Here is a 19,498-nt window from a genome sequence, read left to right as displayed (position 1 = left end):
TCCTTTCCTTAAGTTAGCAAAGCAAACTGTTAATTGCAAAAAAAAACAAAAACAAAAACAAAATTTTATTTTAACTAAAATCTAATCACTGAACTTTTCAAAAAATGTCCCCATGAAAGCAAGTTTTCTGAAAATTATTAGCAATTTATTAGGTATTAGTTATGTGTGTGTGCTGAGTTGCTCAGTCGTGTCTGACTCTTTGTGACTCCATGGATTATAGCCCACCAGGCTCCTCTGTCCATGAGAATTCTCTAGGCAAGAATACTGGAGTGCACTGCCATTTCCTACTCCAAGGGATCTTCCCAACCCAGGGATCAAACCCACATCTCTTGTGTCTCCTGCATAGGCAGGCGGATTCAGTACCACTGGGATATCTGGGAAGTCCAGATATTAGTTAAAATAATAGAAAACAGGTTAGTCAAGAAATTATAAAATTATTTTTCTGTCCTTTGGTAAATTAAAAAAATAAAGTATGAATTAAATATACATGTTCAGGTGAACTGTTTTACTTGTGAAGTTACAACTAATTTTGAATTATAGAAAATGCAGATAAGTGAATATCTCAATAGTACCAATGCTGCATGTAAAATATTCACTGAACAAACATCCCAATTTACATGTTTCAATTTCACCTTTGTCTCTGCATGTCAGGAAATTGATAAACTAGAGACAAATAATTTACCAGATTTATCACTAGGCCTTATGTGAACTTCAGAGGGAAAAGGCTAATTTGATATCACAATATTTTACACATTTATGTCCACATTTATACCAAATGTGGTATACCAATAATTATACCAATAATTCCACATTTCCACATTTATACCAAAAGTCAGAAAAATAAATGTGGCTCCCCTGTGATCTATTAGTCAACTGTAACATTTGGGCATAAGTACATGATTATGCAACAACAGTCAAAAAGCTCTTGGGAATAAAATTCTGAAGCCAATGATGTAAATAAAGCTTGGCAAACAAGGACCACTTCAATTTAAAAATAAGCTAGAAAATTCATTTTAAGCACATTTACATCTAAAAACACATTCCTTCTGGGAGTTTCCTGGCAGTCCAGTGGTTAGGGATCTTCCTTGCTGTGGCCTGGGTTCAATCCCTGGTGGGGGAACTCAGATCCCACAAGCTGTGCAACATGGCCAAAACGAAAAGAATTCATCTTGTACATTTCTGATACATACACATTACATGATACTTAAAAGTTTAAAATAAGTGAATAATAAACAAATAAACACTGAAAGAAATAATTATTTGGCCAATTTGATCCAGCGCTAGAGCCATGTGGCATGCCCCTCCCCCCAAAAAAACACTATTCCTCAAATGTATTTTGAGAAAACCTCCTCACGTGGCCTACAGCCAGCTCTTCAAGGCTCATTTGTTGATTTTTAAGCCGCAGTTATATTTATACGGTATACTTTACTTGCAGGTTTTTGTCATTTTGTTTTTTAAATTGATGGTAGAAGTGTTTACCATTGACACAGCTCCTCAGGTCAGGGTAAGTATTAGTTGACAGACGCGCAGTAGTGAATAACCCAGCTCTGAAAGAGCCAAGACAACCTGTAAAAGACAAACAAGTGTCATCTTAGAGCTGATGTACTTCACTTGATTTGAAATCATGGTAGAAATTATCCAGAGCAAAAGGATATTTATGCTTCTGTGTATTGACATGATTCAGCAATCAAAATGCCAATCCTAAATGTCTCCATCCACCTTTTTGAAAAATCAAAAATCTACAAGCAAGATTGCAATATATACACAATCATAAAAAACATATTTATAGAAGCTTCTCTTTGGAAAAGAACCTTAAAGCTAGAAGGGGAAAATATCTTGGATTACCAAAGAAATTTATTGCCACATAAATCTATGTTCTTAATTCTGTAGCAGAGACCTAAAATCACCATCAAATTTGTAGACCAGAGCCTAATTTAGAAATTGTCTATTATTAAGTGAATAGAATGAGTTAGTGTTTCTGGTTGTTGTAGGCAACTTCCAATTCTTCCAATGTTGCATAGAAATTAATAAAATAATGTTTGTATCAATTAATATTACAAAGCAGGTTTACTTTATTCATTTTATTTCTCAATACAACTTTGTGAAATTAGATCCAGCCATCTGGCAGAAATAAGATGAAAAATAGAAATAAAATACGTATGGACTTTAACCAGGGGTCATTTAAGACCAACAACATAACATTTCTTAACAGCCACTGAAGACAACACTGTATATATCAGTTCATTGTACAGATAGTTGTAAATGCTCACTTGCTAAGTTCTGTCTAACTCTTTGCAACCACATGGACTGTAGCCCACTAGCCTCCTGTCCATAGCATTTCCCAGGACAGGTACAGATAGTCACTAACCCACTAAAAAGGTGGTGTTTGGTTATCTTTTGCTGAGTAAAGACTCCCAAAATTAGTGGCTTATAAAATAATCATTTTATATTACTTATGATTTATGTATCAAATATTTAGAAAGGGTTTATTTACTTAAACTGTTTGTCTCTGCTGCACACAGGACCAGTCAGGGTGGCTGGGGCTGGAAGACCCACTTTCTGGATGACTTTTCACTCACACGTTTAACAGCGCAGGCTTCTTGGCATCTCTGTCTCCACACGGTATGTGCCATGCTTCAGGGCTTCTCCACATGGTTGCGTTTCCCTGAGTACGCAGTCTTAAAGTGGCACTGCTTTCGTGGTACTTAGCTTCCAAGAGGAAGAAGAACGAAGCTGCCAGGCCAATTAAGAGGCACTGTGTCACTTCCATCACAGTCTATTGATCAAAGTGGTCTCAGGGTCCACCCAGATTTGGGGGAGGGGGAAAAGGATAGATTCCACATAGTGATGGGAAAGTGGCAAGGTGACATTGCAGAAGAATATGTGAGATGGGAAATATTTTTGCAGTCATCTTTGGAGAACACAGTTTATTACAGGTGGTGCAAAGGCTCATTTTGAAGTCTGTGTGTATATTCCTTTTCTACTGCTTTTGTGACAAATCATCACAATGTCACCAGCTCAAAATAACACAAATTTATTCTTTTACAGTTACAGGGATCAGAAGTCTAAAATCAGGGTGTTGGTAGGGCTGTGTTCCTTCTAAAGACTCTAAGGGAGAATCTATTTCCTCTGTTTCTTCAGCTTCCACAAGCTACCTGCACTCCTTGGTTCATGGCTCCAATCTCGTATCATTCTCAACTCTTGCTTTATTGTCATATATATCTTACTACCAATCTGATCTCCTGCCTCCCTTATATAAGAACATTTATAACTATACTAAATAATGTCCTCATCTCAAGATCCTTAACTTAAAAATAACAAGGTAACATTCAGAGGTTCTAAAGGTAGGTCATGAATATTTTTGGAGGAGGGCAGTCACTATTTAGCCTACCAAGGTAGGTTATAATGTTTTCCCATAAAAACAATACTTTATACTTACATTGTAGTCTTTCTGGAGACCTAGGCAATCTTAGGTCTTGAGTATTCTTTCCCTGAATTCATTTGTTCCTCCTCTTGAATCACCCACTCTCAGAATTATCTTACTCTAGTGTAAACATTTCATTAGGATTCTGGCTTGTAAGAAAGCCTCATTTTGCAGTTCTGGACAAATCTGATAGCCAAAATTCGAAATCCTTAAGCTAGAGACTCAGGTGAAATGCTTCATATGATGATTAGGACCCCAGGCCAGACCACAAAGTACGTTTAACCCATAAACCACCTTATATACGAGTCCTTACTAATACACTGATAACATTTTTTTGGAATTTTTTTTTTCTAAATTTTTTAGAATTACAGCGTGAAGAGTGAGTTGCCTGGTTACTCAAAGCAGTGTAATCCTATCCCTTACTTTCCCATTTCTCCTTCTTGTTGTCCAACAGGAATGCGGGAAGTGGGAGAGAATGAGTAGAAAGGTGAGAACTGGAAAGAGATCGTATTAGCTTTTGTAGACTGAAGCAGAAGCTCTCCCAAGAACTGGAACTAGGAATAGAAACTTGGGCCATCATGGAGGGAAGCCTAAGAAAGAGGCACTTTCAGGAAAACTTCAAGTGGTCAGGACAGAACACACTAGAAAGAAATCTTGGTTCTAGACTATGACAGCTCCTATACCCATATTGTCATATGATTATCTTTTGTAACATTTTATGATTATATTTTATTTTATCATCTTTATTTTATGATTATAAATCCAATCTGTGTTGGGTTTATAGTAGTTCCCCCCTTTAATCTACATTTTGTGTTTTGGTATTTCTTCTTTCCCTTTTTTTCTTTTTCCTTGTTTCTTCTTGCCAGAGGTTCATCTAACTTACTTCCCTTACTTTGCCTTTTCGAAGAATGAGATTTTCCTCTGTTAATCCTCTCTTTGTTTTCCATTTAACTTATTTCCACCCCTATTTTTGTTATTTCCTTATTTTTTTGTTACTCAGGGTTTTCTCTGTTGTACTTTTAAGAATTTGCTTGATGTAAATGCTCAGGTTCTTTTGAAAATACCCAAAGTGTCCTCTTAGCAGAAGTCAGCACCCCAGGTCTCCACAGACACAGTGGGTCAGGCAGCCTTCAGTCTATCCATGGACTTCTCACATTTCTTGACCTTTTTTTCCATTATATTTTGTTATTATTAGTGCCTGGAATAGCTATTGTTTCTTTTGAGACGATTTTAAGAGAAGTCAGCAGTCTGAACTAATCCACCAGTTTGGCAAGAACTAAAAACTAAAAGCTATTTCTGATGTTTACATTTTGGCTCAGAATGTAGCATTCTTCCCAAGAAGTTTTTCTCTCATAAATTTAATCATCCATTTAATCAGGTGATATTTTACAGGCCTACACAGATGGCAGAGTTGTTTGCTCTTTTCTAAGGAAAAGAACACAATTTAAAAACTTACCTTTAAAAAAAAATAAAAATAAAAAGTTAGCTTTATATAATGAGGCCCTGAGTATTTTTGCCCAAATTCCATGGTTTCAGTGCAGTGCATGGAGGATGTGGATAGACTAACATGTTTCCTGAACTCTTACAACTCTAAATGCAAACACTGTCCAAAAAATACGTAATAGGGATCTAATTTCTTGGATGACATTATCTCACTGTAAGGAGCTCCCAGCATGAGCTGTGGTAATTACTGAAATTATTATTAGGTTTACCAGAGACAGGATTATAAACATTTCTTTTTCCCAATTAGGAACACTGGCCTACAAAATATACACATCAAAGGACAAAAAGGTTTTAACTAAGGTAGAGCATTTCTGTTCTCAATGGTGGAATTCATCACATATAACCAAATAAAGACCAAAATATAAAATGTCAATCAAAAATAAGTCATAGTAAAAAAAGTCATACTTTTTTTTTCAACTATATAAATCGGTTGAATTCTACTTTACATCTGAAGAAAATTCGACATAATTTTTAAAAAATCTATCTAATTCATGTGTTTATTTGGTATTCCCAATAGCTCTGAAGTTAGAAAATAAAGTTATAACATAATGTAATACAGAAACTAAAAAGTTAAATAAGTTGCCTAATCTGACACAGCTGAAACTTTTAGGCCTGAGACTACAGCCCACATCATATTATTATTATTTTTCTTAGGACTTTGGCTTTTCTATTATGCTGCCAAATAAGATAGGCAAAGAAAAGTGAAAGTTGGCTACATGTCTTTAAAAAAAAAGACAGCAAGGATAGCAAATCTGCATACAGAATGAGATCTTACTCCCAAGGCTAATGAAATTGTACGGGGTGGAATATATATAAATGGAGGATTGGACCTTATCATAGTTAAGTTCCTATCATTTCTAAGATTATATGATTGAGATCCTTTAAACTTACCTAAATATTTTGGATAAAAATATTCCTAGAAAAAAGAAAAGAAAAAATATACCTTAACAAAGCTAAATTTCACTATAAAGTTAACATTTAATTTTAAAACATGTTTTTATAGTAAAGATGCAATAAATTACATATAACTGTCATTTTCACATTACAATATAACATTTTTTCTATCGTAAAAGGTATACCAGAAGTATATGGCTAATAGCATTAAGACAATAAAATGCTTTTAGGCTTAAAGCAATACTGATCAATTAAATCATGCTTCAAAGAATTCTAAACTGAAAACAGGTTCCATTGAAGATGTTAAATGTGACTACATATGCCCCCTTTTTGTAAATCCTTTAATTTTTCCATGATGATTAGATACCCATTTGATATATTTGACATCATGTTGATTACACATGCACTAGATTAATTGCTGAATAACATAATTTGAATTGAAGTGGACATTTATCTTTTAGCATCTTATGTACATGCAATACCTTACTTATAAACTGGTGATGTACCAATAAATTTATCTGTAAATCAGTAATTTGGACTAAGGAATACACTTTACCAAAAGGAGAAAAATGTTAACAATGAATTTCTGATGGAAAGGTCCCAGGCTGCTTCACAAAAGCCTTCTTAAACCATAAAATATCTAATAGCATAAGAACTCCTCATGAGAAGCCAACGTTTCTACACAAAAACAACCTCAAGTACAGAGCATAACTTTCATCCAGGATACAATTAAAGTTCTTATTCCTTCCTCCTCTCACATATAAACCTACACAACACTTATTTACTAGTTTCTAAGAATGAGATCCAACCACTAAGCAATTCAGACATTGATATTGTCCTCTATAGCAGCGATATCCAATCTTTTTGGCACCAGGGACCGGTTTCATGGAAGACAATTTTTCTTCCAGACCAAGGGAATGGGAATGGTTTCAGGATGATTCAAATGTATTACGTTTATTGTGCATCTTATTTCCGTTTTTATTACTTCAGTTCTACCTCAGATCATCAGGCATTAGATCCCAGAGGTTGGGGAACCCCTGTTCTACAGAAAAAAGCCAGGACATAGGTAACGATGAATGGGTTCAACATGAGATAATGTAATGGGGAAAGGACTACTTGGGGGTCTAAGCAAAAAGGTGGTGACTGGGAGTGTGGACTAGGGTATGAGGGATGTAGACAGGGAGTGTTTGGGAACGGAAAGAAAGTCAGAAACAATAACAAATGCTTTTTCTTTCATTTCTCCCATTTTTCCTCACTCTCACTATCATCTCTTTTTCTTCTATCAGTAACACCATTATCAGAATGAGTGGAGGAGAGGAAGTATATAAATGAGTTTCTTTTCTCCACTCTTTCCCTCCCCTCCATGCGTCTTCTGTCTCATTGGCCATTTGCCACTCAGAGGTTAAACTATGAGAACATATTTAGTGTCAGAAATACATGCTTAAGGACTGATGGGTGATATAATAAAATGAAATCTTGGGCACGCAGGCTTGTCTTAAAATGTTCTGGCAAAACAAAACAAAAATTAGAGTGAGTGGGGTACAGAATAGTCAGGACAAGAATAGCAGATGGTTGATAATCACTGAAAAGGGAAGCTTAGTCGCTACTTTGGGATATAGTTTCAGTTTCCATAATAAAAAGAAACATTTATGTATATGTGTGTGGTGTGTGTACTTGCTTCCTACACAGTAAGAGTACACTGTTACCTTGTGTGAAATAAAATATTTTTGCCTTGTCAATTGCTTTTCCACAAAAGACAGCAAAACTAAGAGAAACATTTGGTTTCAATCTTGGAGAGTGTTAAAAATGGGTACCTTGGGAAAAATTCCCTTTGAACCTATTAGAGTATGTGGAGGTAAGAGGATTAAAGGGTAATCCCAGAAAACACAAGTTATTACTGTTCTGGACAAGTTCTCTCACTATAGACAAATGGTTCCTGCTTGTTACAGCTTATCTAGTTTCATGGTCCCAGGAGCTAAGTCAGAAGTAAGGGAAGTATTTGAAGACACATATGCAGATACACATGCCTCCCTTGTTTTCTTTTGGATATACAGTTCATTCCAGGAAAAAAAATCTAGAGTAACCCCAAAGGTCATCAAATTTTAATGCTCAAGGTCACCCTCATCCTAATTCTTAGAGGCACTATTTATATTCTTGCTACCCACAGAACAAGTTAGAGAAAGGCTTCTCTAGGAGAATTAGGGGGCTAAAGATAAGGTCTGAGGGTCTCTTATTTCTGTAAGCTATTTAGGGATCTTTAGAGTTTTCTAGACTAACTTGGAAAAATGTATGCACTAAAGATATAAATTCTACCCCTGGGATTATTGATGATTTAAAGTGGGCTCAGGAAACTTCCCAAGAGTTTATGGAATAAATTAAAAGTGTTCTTAGGAAACACAGTATTGAAATGAATTCTTCCGTAAGCATTCACTGAATACCTATTATGTACCAAGCTCTGAATTAGAGGTCCTGTTTTCTAAAGCTTAGTTAAAAATGCCAATGGAGAGAATTAATGAAGCATAGTGATAACGATGTAGTTACACACACACATACACACACACTAGAGATGCCTTCCCGTCACCCAACAGTACAAAATACTGGTTGGGAGAAAGTAGTTACAAACCATGAAATTCATGCTATTTGTGATAATTAGGTATAACCGAGTTATAGTTTGGTCAGCGCATACTGCTTTTGGCAAATAGTATTTCCCTAACAAGCCCACCCTTGAAGGTACTTCCTCCTGAAATGCTTCAGTGGGAAAATGCAGAAGGTGATACTGTTGTCGTTGTTCAGCTGCTAAGCTGTGTTCAACTCTTTGGGAGCCCATGGACTGCAGCCCACCAGGCTCCTCTGTCCACGTGATTTTCCAGGCAAGGATTACTGGAGTGGTTGCCATTTTCTTCTCCAGGGGATCTTCCCGACCCAGGGATCAAACCCGCATCTCCTGTGTCTCCTGCACTGGTGAGTGGACTGAGCCCACAGAAGGTGACAAACACAATCATTAACTTTAAAAAGGAACACAAGGGAACACAGACTAAAACTAGAAATGTTCCGTCTGTAGCTATATGTCTAAGTATACTAACTGACCGCTTTTCATGAGTTCTTACCGTTTCCGGGTTATTTTCAAAGACTTCCCTGGCTTCTTCTTTATTGCACAGTTCTTCAATGCATTCTCTTTCAAGATTGCCTTTTTTCGTTTCTTCAAGCAATGAATTTGCACGGCGTCTCCTAACCAGGACTTGTGAAGCATGTTGCCTTGACAAAACTGAAGGAACAAAATATGTTTACATGAACAGATCTTTCATTTCTCCACCTAAAATATTTTTTGAACATGAGAATTTAAATAATTTTTTGGCTGTAAATTGCATGACATTCAAAGTAGGGTTAAACTGAGGGGGAAAATGCAGTTACATATGCCCCTTGGTTAACAACCCAAAGAGCAGTTTGGTGTGTAGCTGGAGCACTTATCTAATGATTTACACAAATTGTTCAAGTTTATGCTTGAGACCAAATATAACTAACGAAAATTCAATGTTTACCTCATTATGACTGTTGGAAAAAGCATCATGCTGAAATGATTGTCAAAAGTCACATAGCCACAGCATCTTTAAAGTTAGAGTAACAAACCTTGTCAGTTTTAATGGAAAACTTGTGTGATCTCTGAGAAATGTAGGAGTACAGTCCAATCAGCTATTTGAAAGATACTTGATAGGCTAAAACACCTGGTTATCTATACAAACAAGAAAATAAAAACCCATGGCAAAAGGACGACCGTATGCAAAGCACAAAATACAGAAGGCAAAGAGAAAAAAAATGGTAACTTTGAGTATATAAAAAATTTAAAGCAGTTGACGATGATAAAAATAACAAAGTTCAACATCAAGCAACAGATTAACAACTAGAATTTATAAACAAATTTTGCAAATTAAATAAAAAATTATACAATATGGCAACCAATACAGGTATGTGTGCAGTGTATATGTGTGCTCAGTCATTTAGTAGTGTCCAGCTCTTTGCAATCTTTTGGACTGTAGCCCGCCAGGCTCCTCTGTCTATGGGATTCTCCAGGCAAGAATACTGGAGTGGGTTGCCATTTCCTCCCCCAGGGGATCTTCCCGACCCAGGGATGGAACCCGCCATCTCCTGTATCTCCTGCAATGTCGGCTGAAAGTAAAGAAGCCATGTGTGCAAGGTTAAAAACAAAATAAAAACTGTAAATAAAATATAAACAAAACAATATGGAAACGTCACTACAGAGAAAAGTTAAAGTAGCCAATAAACATGTGAGAAGATGTTCAACACAAATTTTTTAAAGCAATCAGACTTTTGCCTAATAGATTTGCAAAAATGTAAAAGAAGGAAGATACTACTGCACTGAAGGTCTCCAAGGTATATTATTAAATTGAAAAGTGCAAATTATAGATGCCTCATGTATAGCATAATCCTATACATACCAGCCATACTTGTAGATGTGTAAATATCAGGTGGACAAACACAGAGAAAAGAGTTTGGAAAGACACTCAAGCTATCATCTGCAGTTATATTTGAAGAAAATAATGAAAAATATAGTTTGGGCTTTATCATTTTAGTATATGAATAGAATATTGTTTCTTAATGAAAAAATTTTAAATCACATAAGATCTACAAACAAATTTTTTAATCCTGATTTTTAAGCTTATCTTTCACTAGAAAGATAAGCAAATAACGTAAATAACTAGATTACTTTTTCTCTTATTTCTCTCATAACCCAGCATATAATAAGGAATAGAAAAATCAAAAGTTGACAATAGAAAGAAGAAAAAGAACAGCAAAAGGACTAAGTAATCAACACTTACTATAATTATGAGTTGGATAATTGAACACCTTTCAAGAGTGATTTATGTTTATTTATTTTAGTTTTATACGGGTTTCCTCACTTACAAAACAGAAGTTTAAATGTGATAATTAACTAACAAAGGTGTTTGAGTTACATCGAATATTTTTACAATATCTCTCATAATTTTTACTGCTGCTCAAGATCAAGATAAATTAAGGCTGTGTGCATCTAAAAGATGCTATTCTGTGAGCATGCCAGCCTCCAAGTGCATTGCTAACTGATAAATGGCAGCCCAACCAACAATGAAAGGGTGTGAGATTAAAATTAACTTATTTATTTGAAATAGTCTTAAGCATGCTACCTGATAATAAATATAGCAAAAACTTGGCCTTTCTGAAAAGAAGAAAGCTTTAGTCATTCAGTCATATCTGACTTTTTGTGGCCCCATGGACTATAACCCACCAGGTTCCTCTGTCCATGGGGATTCTCCCGGCAAGAATACTGGAGTGGGTTGCTATTTCCTTCTCCAGGGGATCTTCCCAACCCAGAGATTGAACCCAGGTCTCCTGCACTGCGGACAGATTCTTTACCATCTGAGCCACCAGGGAAGCCTTTCTGAATGTCAAAGAAAATATGTTAGCCTTTCTGAGGAAAACAATAACACTTTGTATTAAAGATGAACATACTGATGTAATAACAAAATAATCAAGGTCAGATGCAATTGGAAAACAAACCATAAATGTCACTCCTTAGCATTTCTTCCTTACAGAATATCAAACTTTAGAATTTAGAGGTTAATATTGATATTTAAGAATATCTCTTTCCCTATAAGAGCCTTATTGCATGACACAGTCCATGTGTAGTAACACATATTATACTTATCTTTGGGGAGGTTCTCAATTGTCAGGGAGAACTAAAGTGATAGTTTTAAAAAATGCTCACATAAATTTATAAAAACAGAAGAAAATATAGTAAACCCCATTACTATAGAGATGATGAAAATCCAGAGCATACAAGATCTTTGCTCTAAGTTATTAAGCTTATAAACAAAAAAAGTACAACTTAGATCATAGGCACCCCAATGCTCAGACCTGCAACCATCCACTACTATTTGCTACTGCTTCTCAGAAAAGAGGGAAAAGTTTCATTATCTCTGATAATGAGAGGAATATTAAAAATGAAAATGTTACACCTCTGACCTAAAGGATAAGAAAGCTAATAATTTAAAAAATGATTCTGTCTAAATAAATTTGTCTGAATTTGCAAGTTTTAGTTTACCTAGGTTCAACCCAATAATACTTTCAACTGGGATAGTGTGCAATAACTTTCAAGTGCATATTAGTGATTTCATTTGATCCTACATAAATAACAAAATATGCTACAGGATAGAATTATCACTTCCATTTTCTTATTGAAGAAACTGGAGCTGAAAGAACTTACATGTATTTTTCAAGATCATAGAGCTACAAAGTGGTGCTTTTTAAAAAATTTTTTTAAATTTTTTTAAAAATTATTTTAAAAATTTATTTTTGATTGGAGGATAATTACTTTACAATATTGTGTTGGTTAATACCATACATCAACATGCATCAGCTGTAAGTACACATATATCCCTTCTCTCTTGAGCCTCCATCTTGAATCCCCCTCCCACATCAAGCCACCCCTCTAGGTTGTCACAGAGCCCCAGTCTGAGTTCCCTGAATCATAAAGCAAATTCCCACTGACTATTTTACATGTGGTGGTGCATATGTTTCCATGCTCCTCTTTCCATTTGTCATTCCCTCGCCTTCCCCCACCATGTCCATAAGTCCGTTCTCTCTATCTGCATCTCCACTGCAGCTCTGCAAATAGCTTCATCAATACCATCTCTCTAGATTCCATACATATGCACTAATATATGATATCTGCTTTTCTCTCTCTGGCTTACTTCATTCTGCATAGTAGGCTCTAGGTTTAGCCACCTCATCAGAATGGACTCAAATGTGTTCCTTTTCATGGCTGAGTAACATTCCATTGTATATATGTACCACAGTTTCTTTATCCACTCATCTGTTGATGTACAGGGGACAAGAATTTAAATATATCTATCCTCCAGTGCTCTTTCTTCTATGCATTCTACCACTTAAATGCCCACGATGGACTGGATTAAAAAAAATAAATTAGGTGGTTGCGTAGTGGACACATTTGGTATCTTATATAAGACATGTATTTTTAGTTATAAAATCAACCCACTCATCTAACAGAATGTGTTTTCAAAGGAATCTACCATTCCTTGTCAAAAAGATATAAATGTGACATCACAGATCCAAACTAAAACTACAGAACTGTAGGATGAGACAAATATATGTTCTGAAGTGTTCATATCACTGGCTCAAAGTCTATCTGTCCCCAAATATCTATCCTGATGGCATGCAGGAGTGTCTAAAAAGTTTCATAATATTCTTAATCATAAGATTCTTAATCATTATGATTCTTAATGATAATATTAAGTATGGCACCATAAGCACATAAATGCTTTTTTTGTATTATCTCCTATTAACCCTATCTCACTGTTAAACATACAATAAACTAAAACTCAGAGAAGTGGAGTTTAATCTTACCAAATTAACATAACTGAGAACAAAGTTCATCAAGCCTGGCTCCAAAACCCATCCTCTTTTTGCATCAGCACATTGTCTCTAATAATTTGGTTCACTTCTTTTAGATTCAGAAGTTTTTCAAGAAAATCCTTGTGAAAAGCCAACTAACATGCTTGAAAAGTGTTACATTCAGATTTAAATTTTTAGGTTACGTTTAGTTATGGGTAGTCCGAGATTAGAAACATGACTGAATCTGCTTGATTTTTTACCTTATCTGAGTCATCCCTTCACAGTAACAACCACAGAAGCTGAACAATTATGTCAATAACATAACCTCTGACTCCCTCAATGTTTTCTGTGGGAGCAAAAATTTTTTTCAGCATATATTTGATTAACAACAAAAATTAATTTATTGTTGTTGGTACATACTTCATTTAACACCTGTCATAAGGATAGTGGAGTTAGCATTGCCTCCGTGGTGGTGGTGGTTTACTTTCTAAGCCATGTCCAGTTCTTTGAGACCCCATGGATCATAGCCCACTAGGCTCCTCTGTCCATGCGATAAGAATATTGGAGTGGGTTGCCATTTCCTTCTCCATGGGATCTTCCCCAACCAGGGATCACACCCACAGAACTACATCTCCTGCAGGTCAGGCGAATTCTTTCACAGCTGAGCCCTCACGGAAGCTCAGCATTGCCTCTTCTCACAGGAAAATTCCCTCACTGTTCAATTCAACTTGACCTACATCAAGAGTTAAAGAAAAACGTTAAAAGCCCCTTTTCCACTTAGGTGTCCAAGCCTGCTATCTTCTGTTTAGAGGGGTCAGAACTGCAGTTTGTCCGAAACCAATCAGTCAGATGTAGGTGAGGTGGCAGGTGGAGGAGACCCAAACTTCAGGCTGGTTCATCCTCTGAATCTCTTTCATTCTGCTCTCTTACCTTTGCAGAGATAGTTCTCACATTCCTCCCTCCTAAAACTTGTATTTTTAAATTCTGCTTTCTGTCTCTTCTTTTAGCCTCTCTTGGCATCCCAAGAATGAAAAAGTGTCCCTAAAAGAACGGATCTGAGAAGGGAATTTTAGGCTAGCGTTTGGTTTGGCAGAGTGTTTGAATCTTTGTTTCTTCTTCAGCGTGGGACAGGGTCAGGGAAATGGCATCCAGTGTACAAACAGAACAATTAGATAACACTTTGAGATGTAATTGTGCCTCCCATCTCTCAAATGCTGAAATGGCATGTTTTGCTTACACATAGACTGCGAAAAATAGAATTGCTATTTTTGATTGATATAGGAAGTTGCTATTTTCCAAATGATATAGAAAAACCATTAGTTAATAATGATGGGAAATTTTATTTTACAAATTTTATTTTAAATAATCACATGTTTGAGGGAGAAAGGATACATGTGTATGTATGGCTGAGTCCCTTTGCTGTTCACGTGAAACTACCACAACATTGTTAATCTGCTATACGCTAATATAAAAGAAAAAGTTTAAAGAGTGAAAAAATTAATCATCACATATTAAGTGTAAAAATCTTTGATTTTTATTATAAAGATTTATACAATAGAATATTTACAATTGAGGAGGGGTATTAAAAATATGAAGGTTGCAAGGACTAAGAAAAAACCAAAGATAGATTTTTAATTAGGCATTCATCAGGCTACATAATTATTACAACTTTCAGAAAAGCTTGTGTTAACCTTAAGAAACAAATGTTATGTTTGTACATATGTTATACGTCTATTCTTTTAAAGTAAAGTTTATTTTTTTTTAAGAGAGCTAACATACTAGCTAATACACTTCTCTACATTTCACATTTGTTTCTTACTGAGGTCCAACTATCATATCTGTACACCACTACCAGAAAAACCATAGCCTTGACTACACTGCTGAGCAACTAATTCTTCTGATATTGTTATATTAAGGATTGGAAAAACATTTTAAAAAGTATTCTGTAAAGGTGAACCATGCTCTGTCTTTCAAGAGGACTAATCAATGAAAAGGCTGACAAGAAACAATTTAAGAGAATCAAATACTGTAAGAGGTAGGTCTGTAAGTAAATGAAAGTCACTCAGTCATGTCCAACTCTTTGTGACCTCATGGACTATACAGTCCATGGATTCTCCAGGCCAGAATACTGGAGTGGGTAGCTTTTCCCATCTCCAAGGGATATTCCCAACCCAGGGATCGAACCCAGGTCTCTCACATTGCAGGCGGATTCTTTAACAGCCGAGCCACAAGGGAAACCCAAGAATGACTGGAGAGGGTAGCCTATCCCTTCTCCAGCGGATCTTCCCGACCGGGAATCAAACCGGGGTCTCCTGCATTGCAGGTGGATTCTTTATCAACCGAGCTATATGGGAAACCCTAAGAGATAGGTCTGGATAAGGTTTAAATCTGGGAAAGAAGAAGAGGAGAAAACCTGTGAATTATATAGTATGCATATAAAGGTGAGTTTTATAACATTTGGGTTAGGAGAAATAAGGGTTGGCATTTATTCAGAAGTAGGAAAGCAGTGGCATTTTAAAAAATGTGATCATTGACCCCTCTTCTAGAGCAGATCAAATGAGCAGGGAAACAATGCTTGAACTGTTTAGTCACAATGGAAGTGAAATGAACTTCTCCTTACTTGAAGATTTAATTGTAACTAATTTACAGCCCCTAGTCTAGGAAAAAAGAGTAAATCGAATACTCTGCCAATTATCCCCAAGATTAAACCTTTGCTTTAGCCCTAGACAAAGACAGGGGTACATTTTAGTTACTCCTGCCAAAACTACAAATACTTCTACCCAAAAGACAGAACCATATTGTCCATTTCAGGTATTTCATGTGTTTGCTCTGAGTAAGTGATAAATTAAGGTATTTTTGAAGGAACTCAGAATTCAGAGTTTGGCAAGGTCTAAAGAGGAAATTTCCATAGCCCTCTCTTTTCTTCTCTAAACAACTATACTGTAAATTGGCTATACTTTCTGAGGCTACAAACAAGAGGTCTCTTTTTAGGATATGCAGCAAGATATTCATATAGTCAGCTTGCTTTGTCTTTTTTTTACCTCCTACACATTAGGGCACCAAAACACCATCTGATTTGATGTCATTTAACAAGAGGTTACAGTCCAGTAAATGTTTTGTTTTTGTTCTATTTGACCTATTTTGTGACGGTGGTGTCAATTAATATTATTAGTTCAGTGGCCTGTGTCTGTATTTATGTTTGGAAAAGCAAAAGGCAACAATAAGACAGCTGGCCTCATTCTGCAATACCCCTCTTCCTGCACCATCTCCCCTATCTCCCCAGTAAGCAATAAGTATGAAGCATGCTTAGAGGCTTAGGAAGACTCTGGATCTCAAAGGCTTCCATTTTGACTCCTGTGCTGTGTGTAGTCGCTCAGTCGTGTCGACATTTTGCAACCCCGTGGACTGTAGTCCACCAGGCTCCTCTCTCCAAGGGATTCTCCAGGCAAGAATACTGGAGTGGGTTGCCATGCCCTCCTCCAGGGGTCTACCCAACTCAGGGATCGAACCCAGGTCTCCCACATTGCAGGCAAATTCTTTACCCTCTGAGCCACCAGGAGTCCCACCAGAGAGACTCTTAGGATATTACTATTTTTTAAGTGCTGATGTAGAAATAAGATTATTTGGAATGTTGGTAAAGCATCGACTAGATATTTATAATTCAATATAATTTCTGCCAACCTTTCAGAACTCCCTGCGGACTTTATAAAAGGCTGTAAGACACAGTCTAAATTACAATGGAGTAAAATGATAACTTAGGAAAGGAGAAAAAGTGATTGGGATAAGAAGTCGAGGAAAAGAAGGCAAATAAAACCAGTAATAAGGAAAGATATATTTAACGTATACTGTGTAGGATCAAGTAGTGCAACTAGAAAGAGTTATTTCAAAGAGTAATATGCTCTTTACCTTGACAATTACCCTCGACCAATTCCCACAAAGGCTTAAATAGAAGTCTGTCCAGTTACCTAGGACTCATAAGTTTCCCAAAAGCAATGTCCCTTTAGAAAAATAGACTTTAACAACCACAGAGGCTGTATATTGTCACCCTGCTTATTTAACTTATATGCAGAGTACATCATGAGAAATGCTACTAGTCTGGATGAAGCACAAGCTGGAATCAAGATTGCTGGGAGAAATATCAATAACCTCAGATATGCAGATGACACCACCCTTGTGGCAGAAAGTGAAGAACTAAAGAGCCTCTTGATGAAAGTGAAAGAAGAGAGTGAAAAAGTTGGCTTAATACTCAACATTCAGAAAGCTAAGATCATGGCATCCGGTTCTACCACTTCATGGCAAAAAGATGGGGAAACAATGGAAACAGTGACGGACTTTATTTTGGGGGGCTCCAAAATCACTGCAGATGGCGACTGCAGCCATGAAGTTAAAAGACGCTTGCTCCTTGGAAGGAAAGTTATGACCAACCTAGACAGCATATTAAAAAGCAGAGACCTTACTTTGCCAACAAAGGTCTGTCTAGTCAAAGCTATGGTTTTTCCAGTAGGCACGTTTGGATGTGAGAGAAAGCTGAGCACCGAAGAATTGATGCTTTTGAACTATGGTGTTGGAGAAGATTCTTGACAGTCCCTTGGACTGCAAGGGGATCCAACCAGTCCATCCTAAAGGAAAACAGTCCTGAATATTCATTGGAAGGACTGATGATCAAGCTGAGACTCCAATAGTTTGGCCACCTGATGTGAAGAACTGATTCATTGGAAAAGACCCTGATGATGGGAAAGATTGACAGCTGGAGAAAAAGGGGACGACAGAGGATGAGATGGTTGGATGGCATCACCGACTCAATGGACATGAATTTAAGCAAGCTTTCGGAGTTGGCGATGGACAGGGAAGCCTGGCACGCTACAGTCCATGGGGTCACAGAGTCGGACATGACTGAGAGACTGAACTGAATTGAACTGAACAACCACAGAAGGACTCTAAACCAGCTACCTAGTCAATGTAATCAACTTAGGACTGTCTTCAAAAATTTGGAAGACATTATGAAATAACAACTAAAAAAATCACTAGATAATTGCATAAAATTAGTAGCATGAAAGAGAAGAGCTAGAGGAACATAAAAACCCCAAAGAAAATAGAGGTAACTGAAGACATAGTAGATAATTTCCAAAAATCTATAAATAATATCCTAAATAAATTGAGAAAATCTGGCATCCATAAAATGAAAGTATGTCATGATAAAGAAGTGCAGAACTAAAATAGGATATAGAAATAAAAAAGCTAAAGGATGAACTAAAAAATAGTATGGACTACTCATACCTCAAAAAGTCAGCCCTTTTTTATACCTATTGCTTTGACAAAGATTTTAAAAGAAGTTAAAATCCAGTGTTGGCAAAGATGAAAGGAATTAGGTACTCTTAAAATCTACTTTTTAAATCAGATTTCCAAAGGATATCTATTATTAAGTAATTGCAGTCTTGCATTATTGAACTTTGCCATTTGATATTGGAATAAATTCTCAAATCAATGTGGTTATGTTATACATAATTTTAATGTGCATTTCTTGCTTTATACTTTTTGCTAATGAATTATTGCTTGTTGTTTATTTTATATGTATTTTAGATTATGGAAATGTTAGACAAAAAGCAAAATTGTGCCATTTTCTTATTCGAGTTCAAAATGGGCCATAAAGCAGCAGTGTCATTCACAACATCACAATGCAACTGGCCCAGGAACTGCTAATGAACATACAGTGCAGTGAAGTTTTGCAAAGGAGACCAGAGCCTTGAAGATGAGGAGCACAATGGATGGCCATTGGATGTTGACAATAACCAGTTGAAAGCCATCACTGAAGCTGTTCCTCTTACAACTAAATGAGAAGTTGCACCAGAACTCAATGTCAACCATTCTACGGTCATTTGGCATTTGAAGCAAACTGGAAAGGTGAAAAAACTCGGTAAGTGGCTGCCTCATGAGCTGAAATCAAATAAAAAAAATAATCATTTTGAAGTGTCTTATACTACCCAACAACAACAAACCATTTCTCAATCAGACTGTGACCTGTGATGTAAAGTGGATTTTATACAACAACCAAGGATGACCAGCTCAGTGGCTGGACCAAAAAAACACGCCAAAACACTTTCCAAAGCCAAACCTGCACCCCCGACAAAGGTCACGATCACTCTTTGGTGGTCTGCTGCCGGTCCGATCCACTACAGTTTTCTGAATCCCTGTGAAACCATTACATCAGAGAAGTATGCTCAGCAAATTGATGAGATGCACCGAAAACTGAAATGCCTGAAGCCAGCACAGGTC

At 36.4% G+C, this 19,498-nt stretch overlaps 1 protein-coding gene across 1 annotated transcript in view; it reads right to left on the bottom strand.

Annotated features, from left to right (window-relative positions):
• Nucleotides 1–19,498, bottom strand: part of PROS1 (protein S) — a 67,897-nt gene that overhangs the window by 34,527 nt on the left and 13,872 nt on the right. Inside the window, exons 2-4 of the mRNA XM_070455039.1 lie at nucleotides 8,929–9,086; nucleotides 5,819–5,843; nucleotides 1,480–1,566 (exon numbers count right to left, since the gene is read on the bottom strand). Coding sequence (XP_070311140.1) covers nucleotides 1,480–1,566; nucleotides 5,819–5,843; nucleotides 8,929–9,086 — 270 coding nt within the window. The remainder of the gene's footprint in view (nucleotides 1–1,479; nucleotides 1,567–5,818; nucleotides 5,844–8,928; nucleotides 9,087–19,498) is intronic.

Source organism: Odocoileus virginianus, chromosome 25 (assembly GCF_023699985.2).
Source record: "Odocoileus virginianus isolate 20LAN1187 ecotype Illinois chromosome 25, Ovbor_1.2, whole genome shotgun sequence".
Classification (NCBI taxonomy): Eukaryota; Metazoa; Chordata; class Mammalia; order Artiodactyla; family Cervidae; genus Odocoileus; species Odocoileus virginianus.
This window is presented reverse-complemented; position numbering and strand designations above follow the sequence as displayed.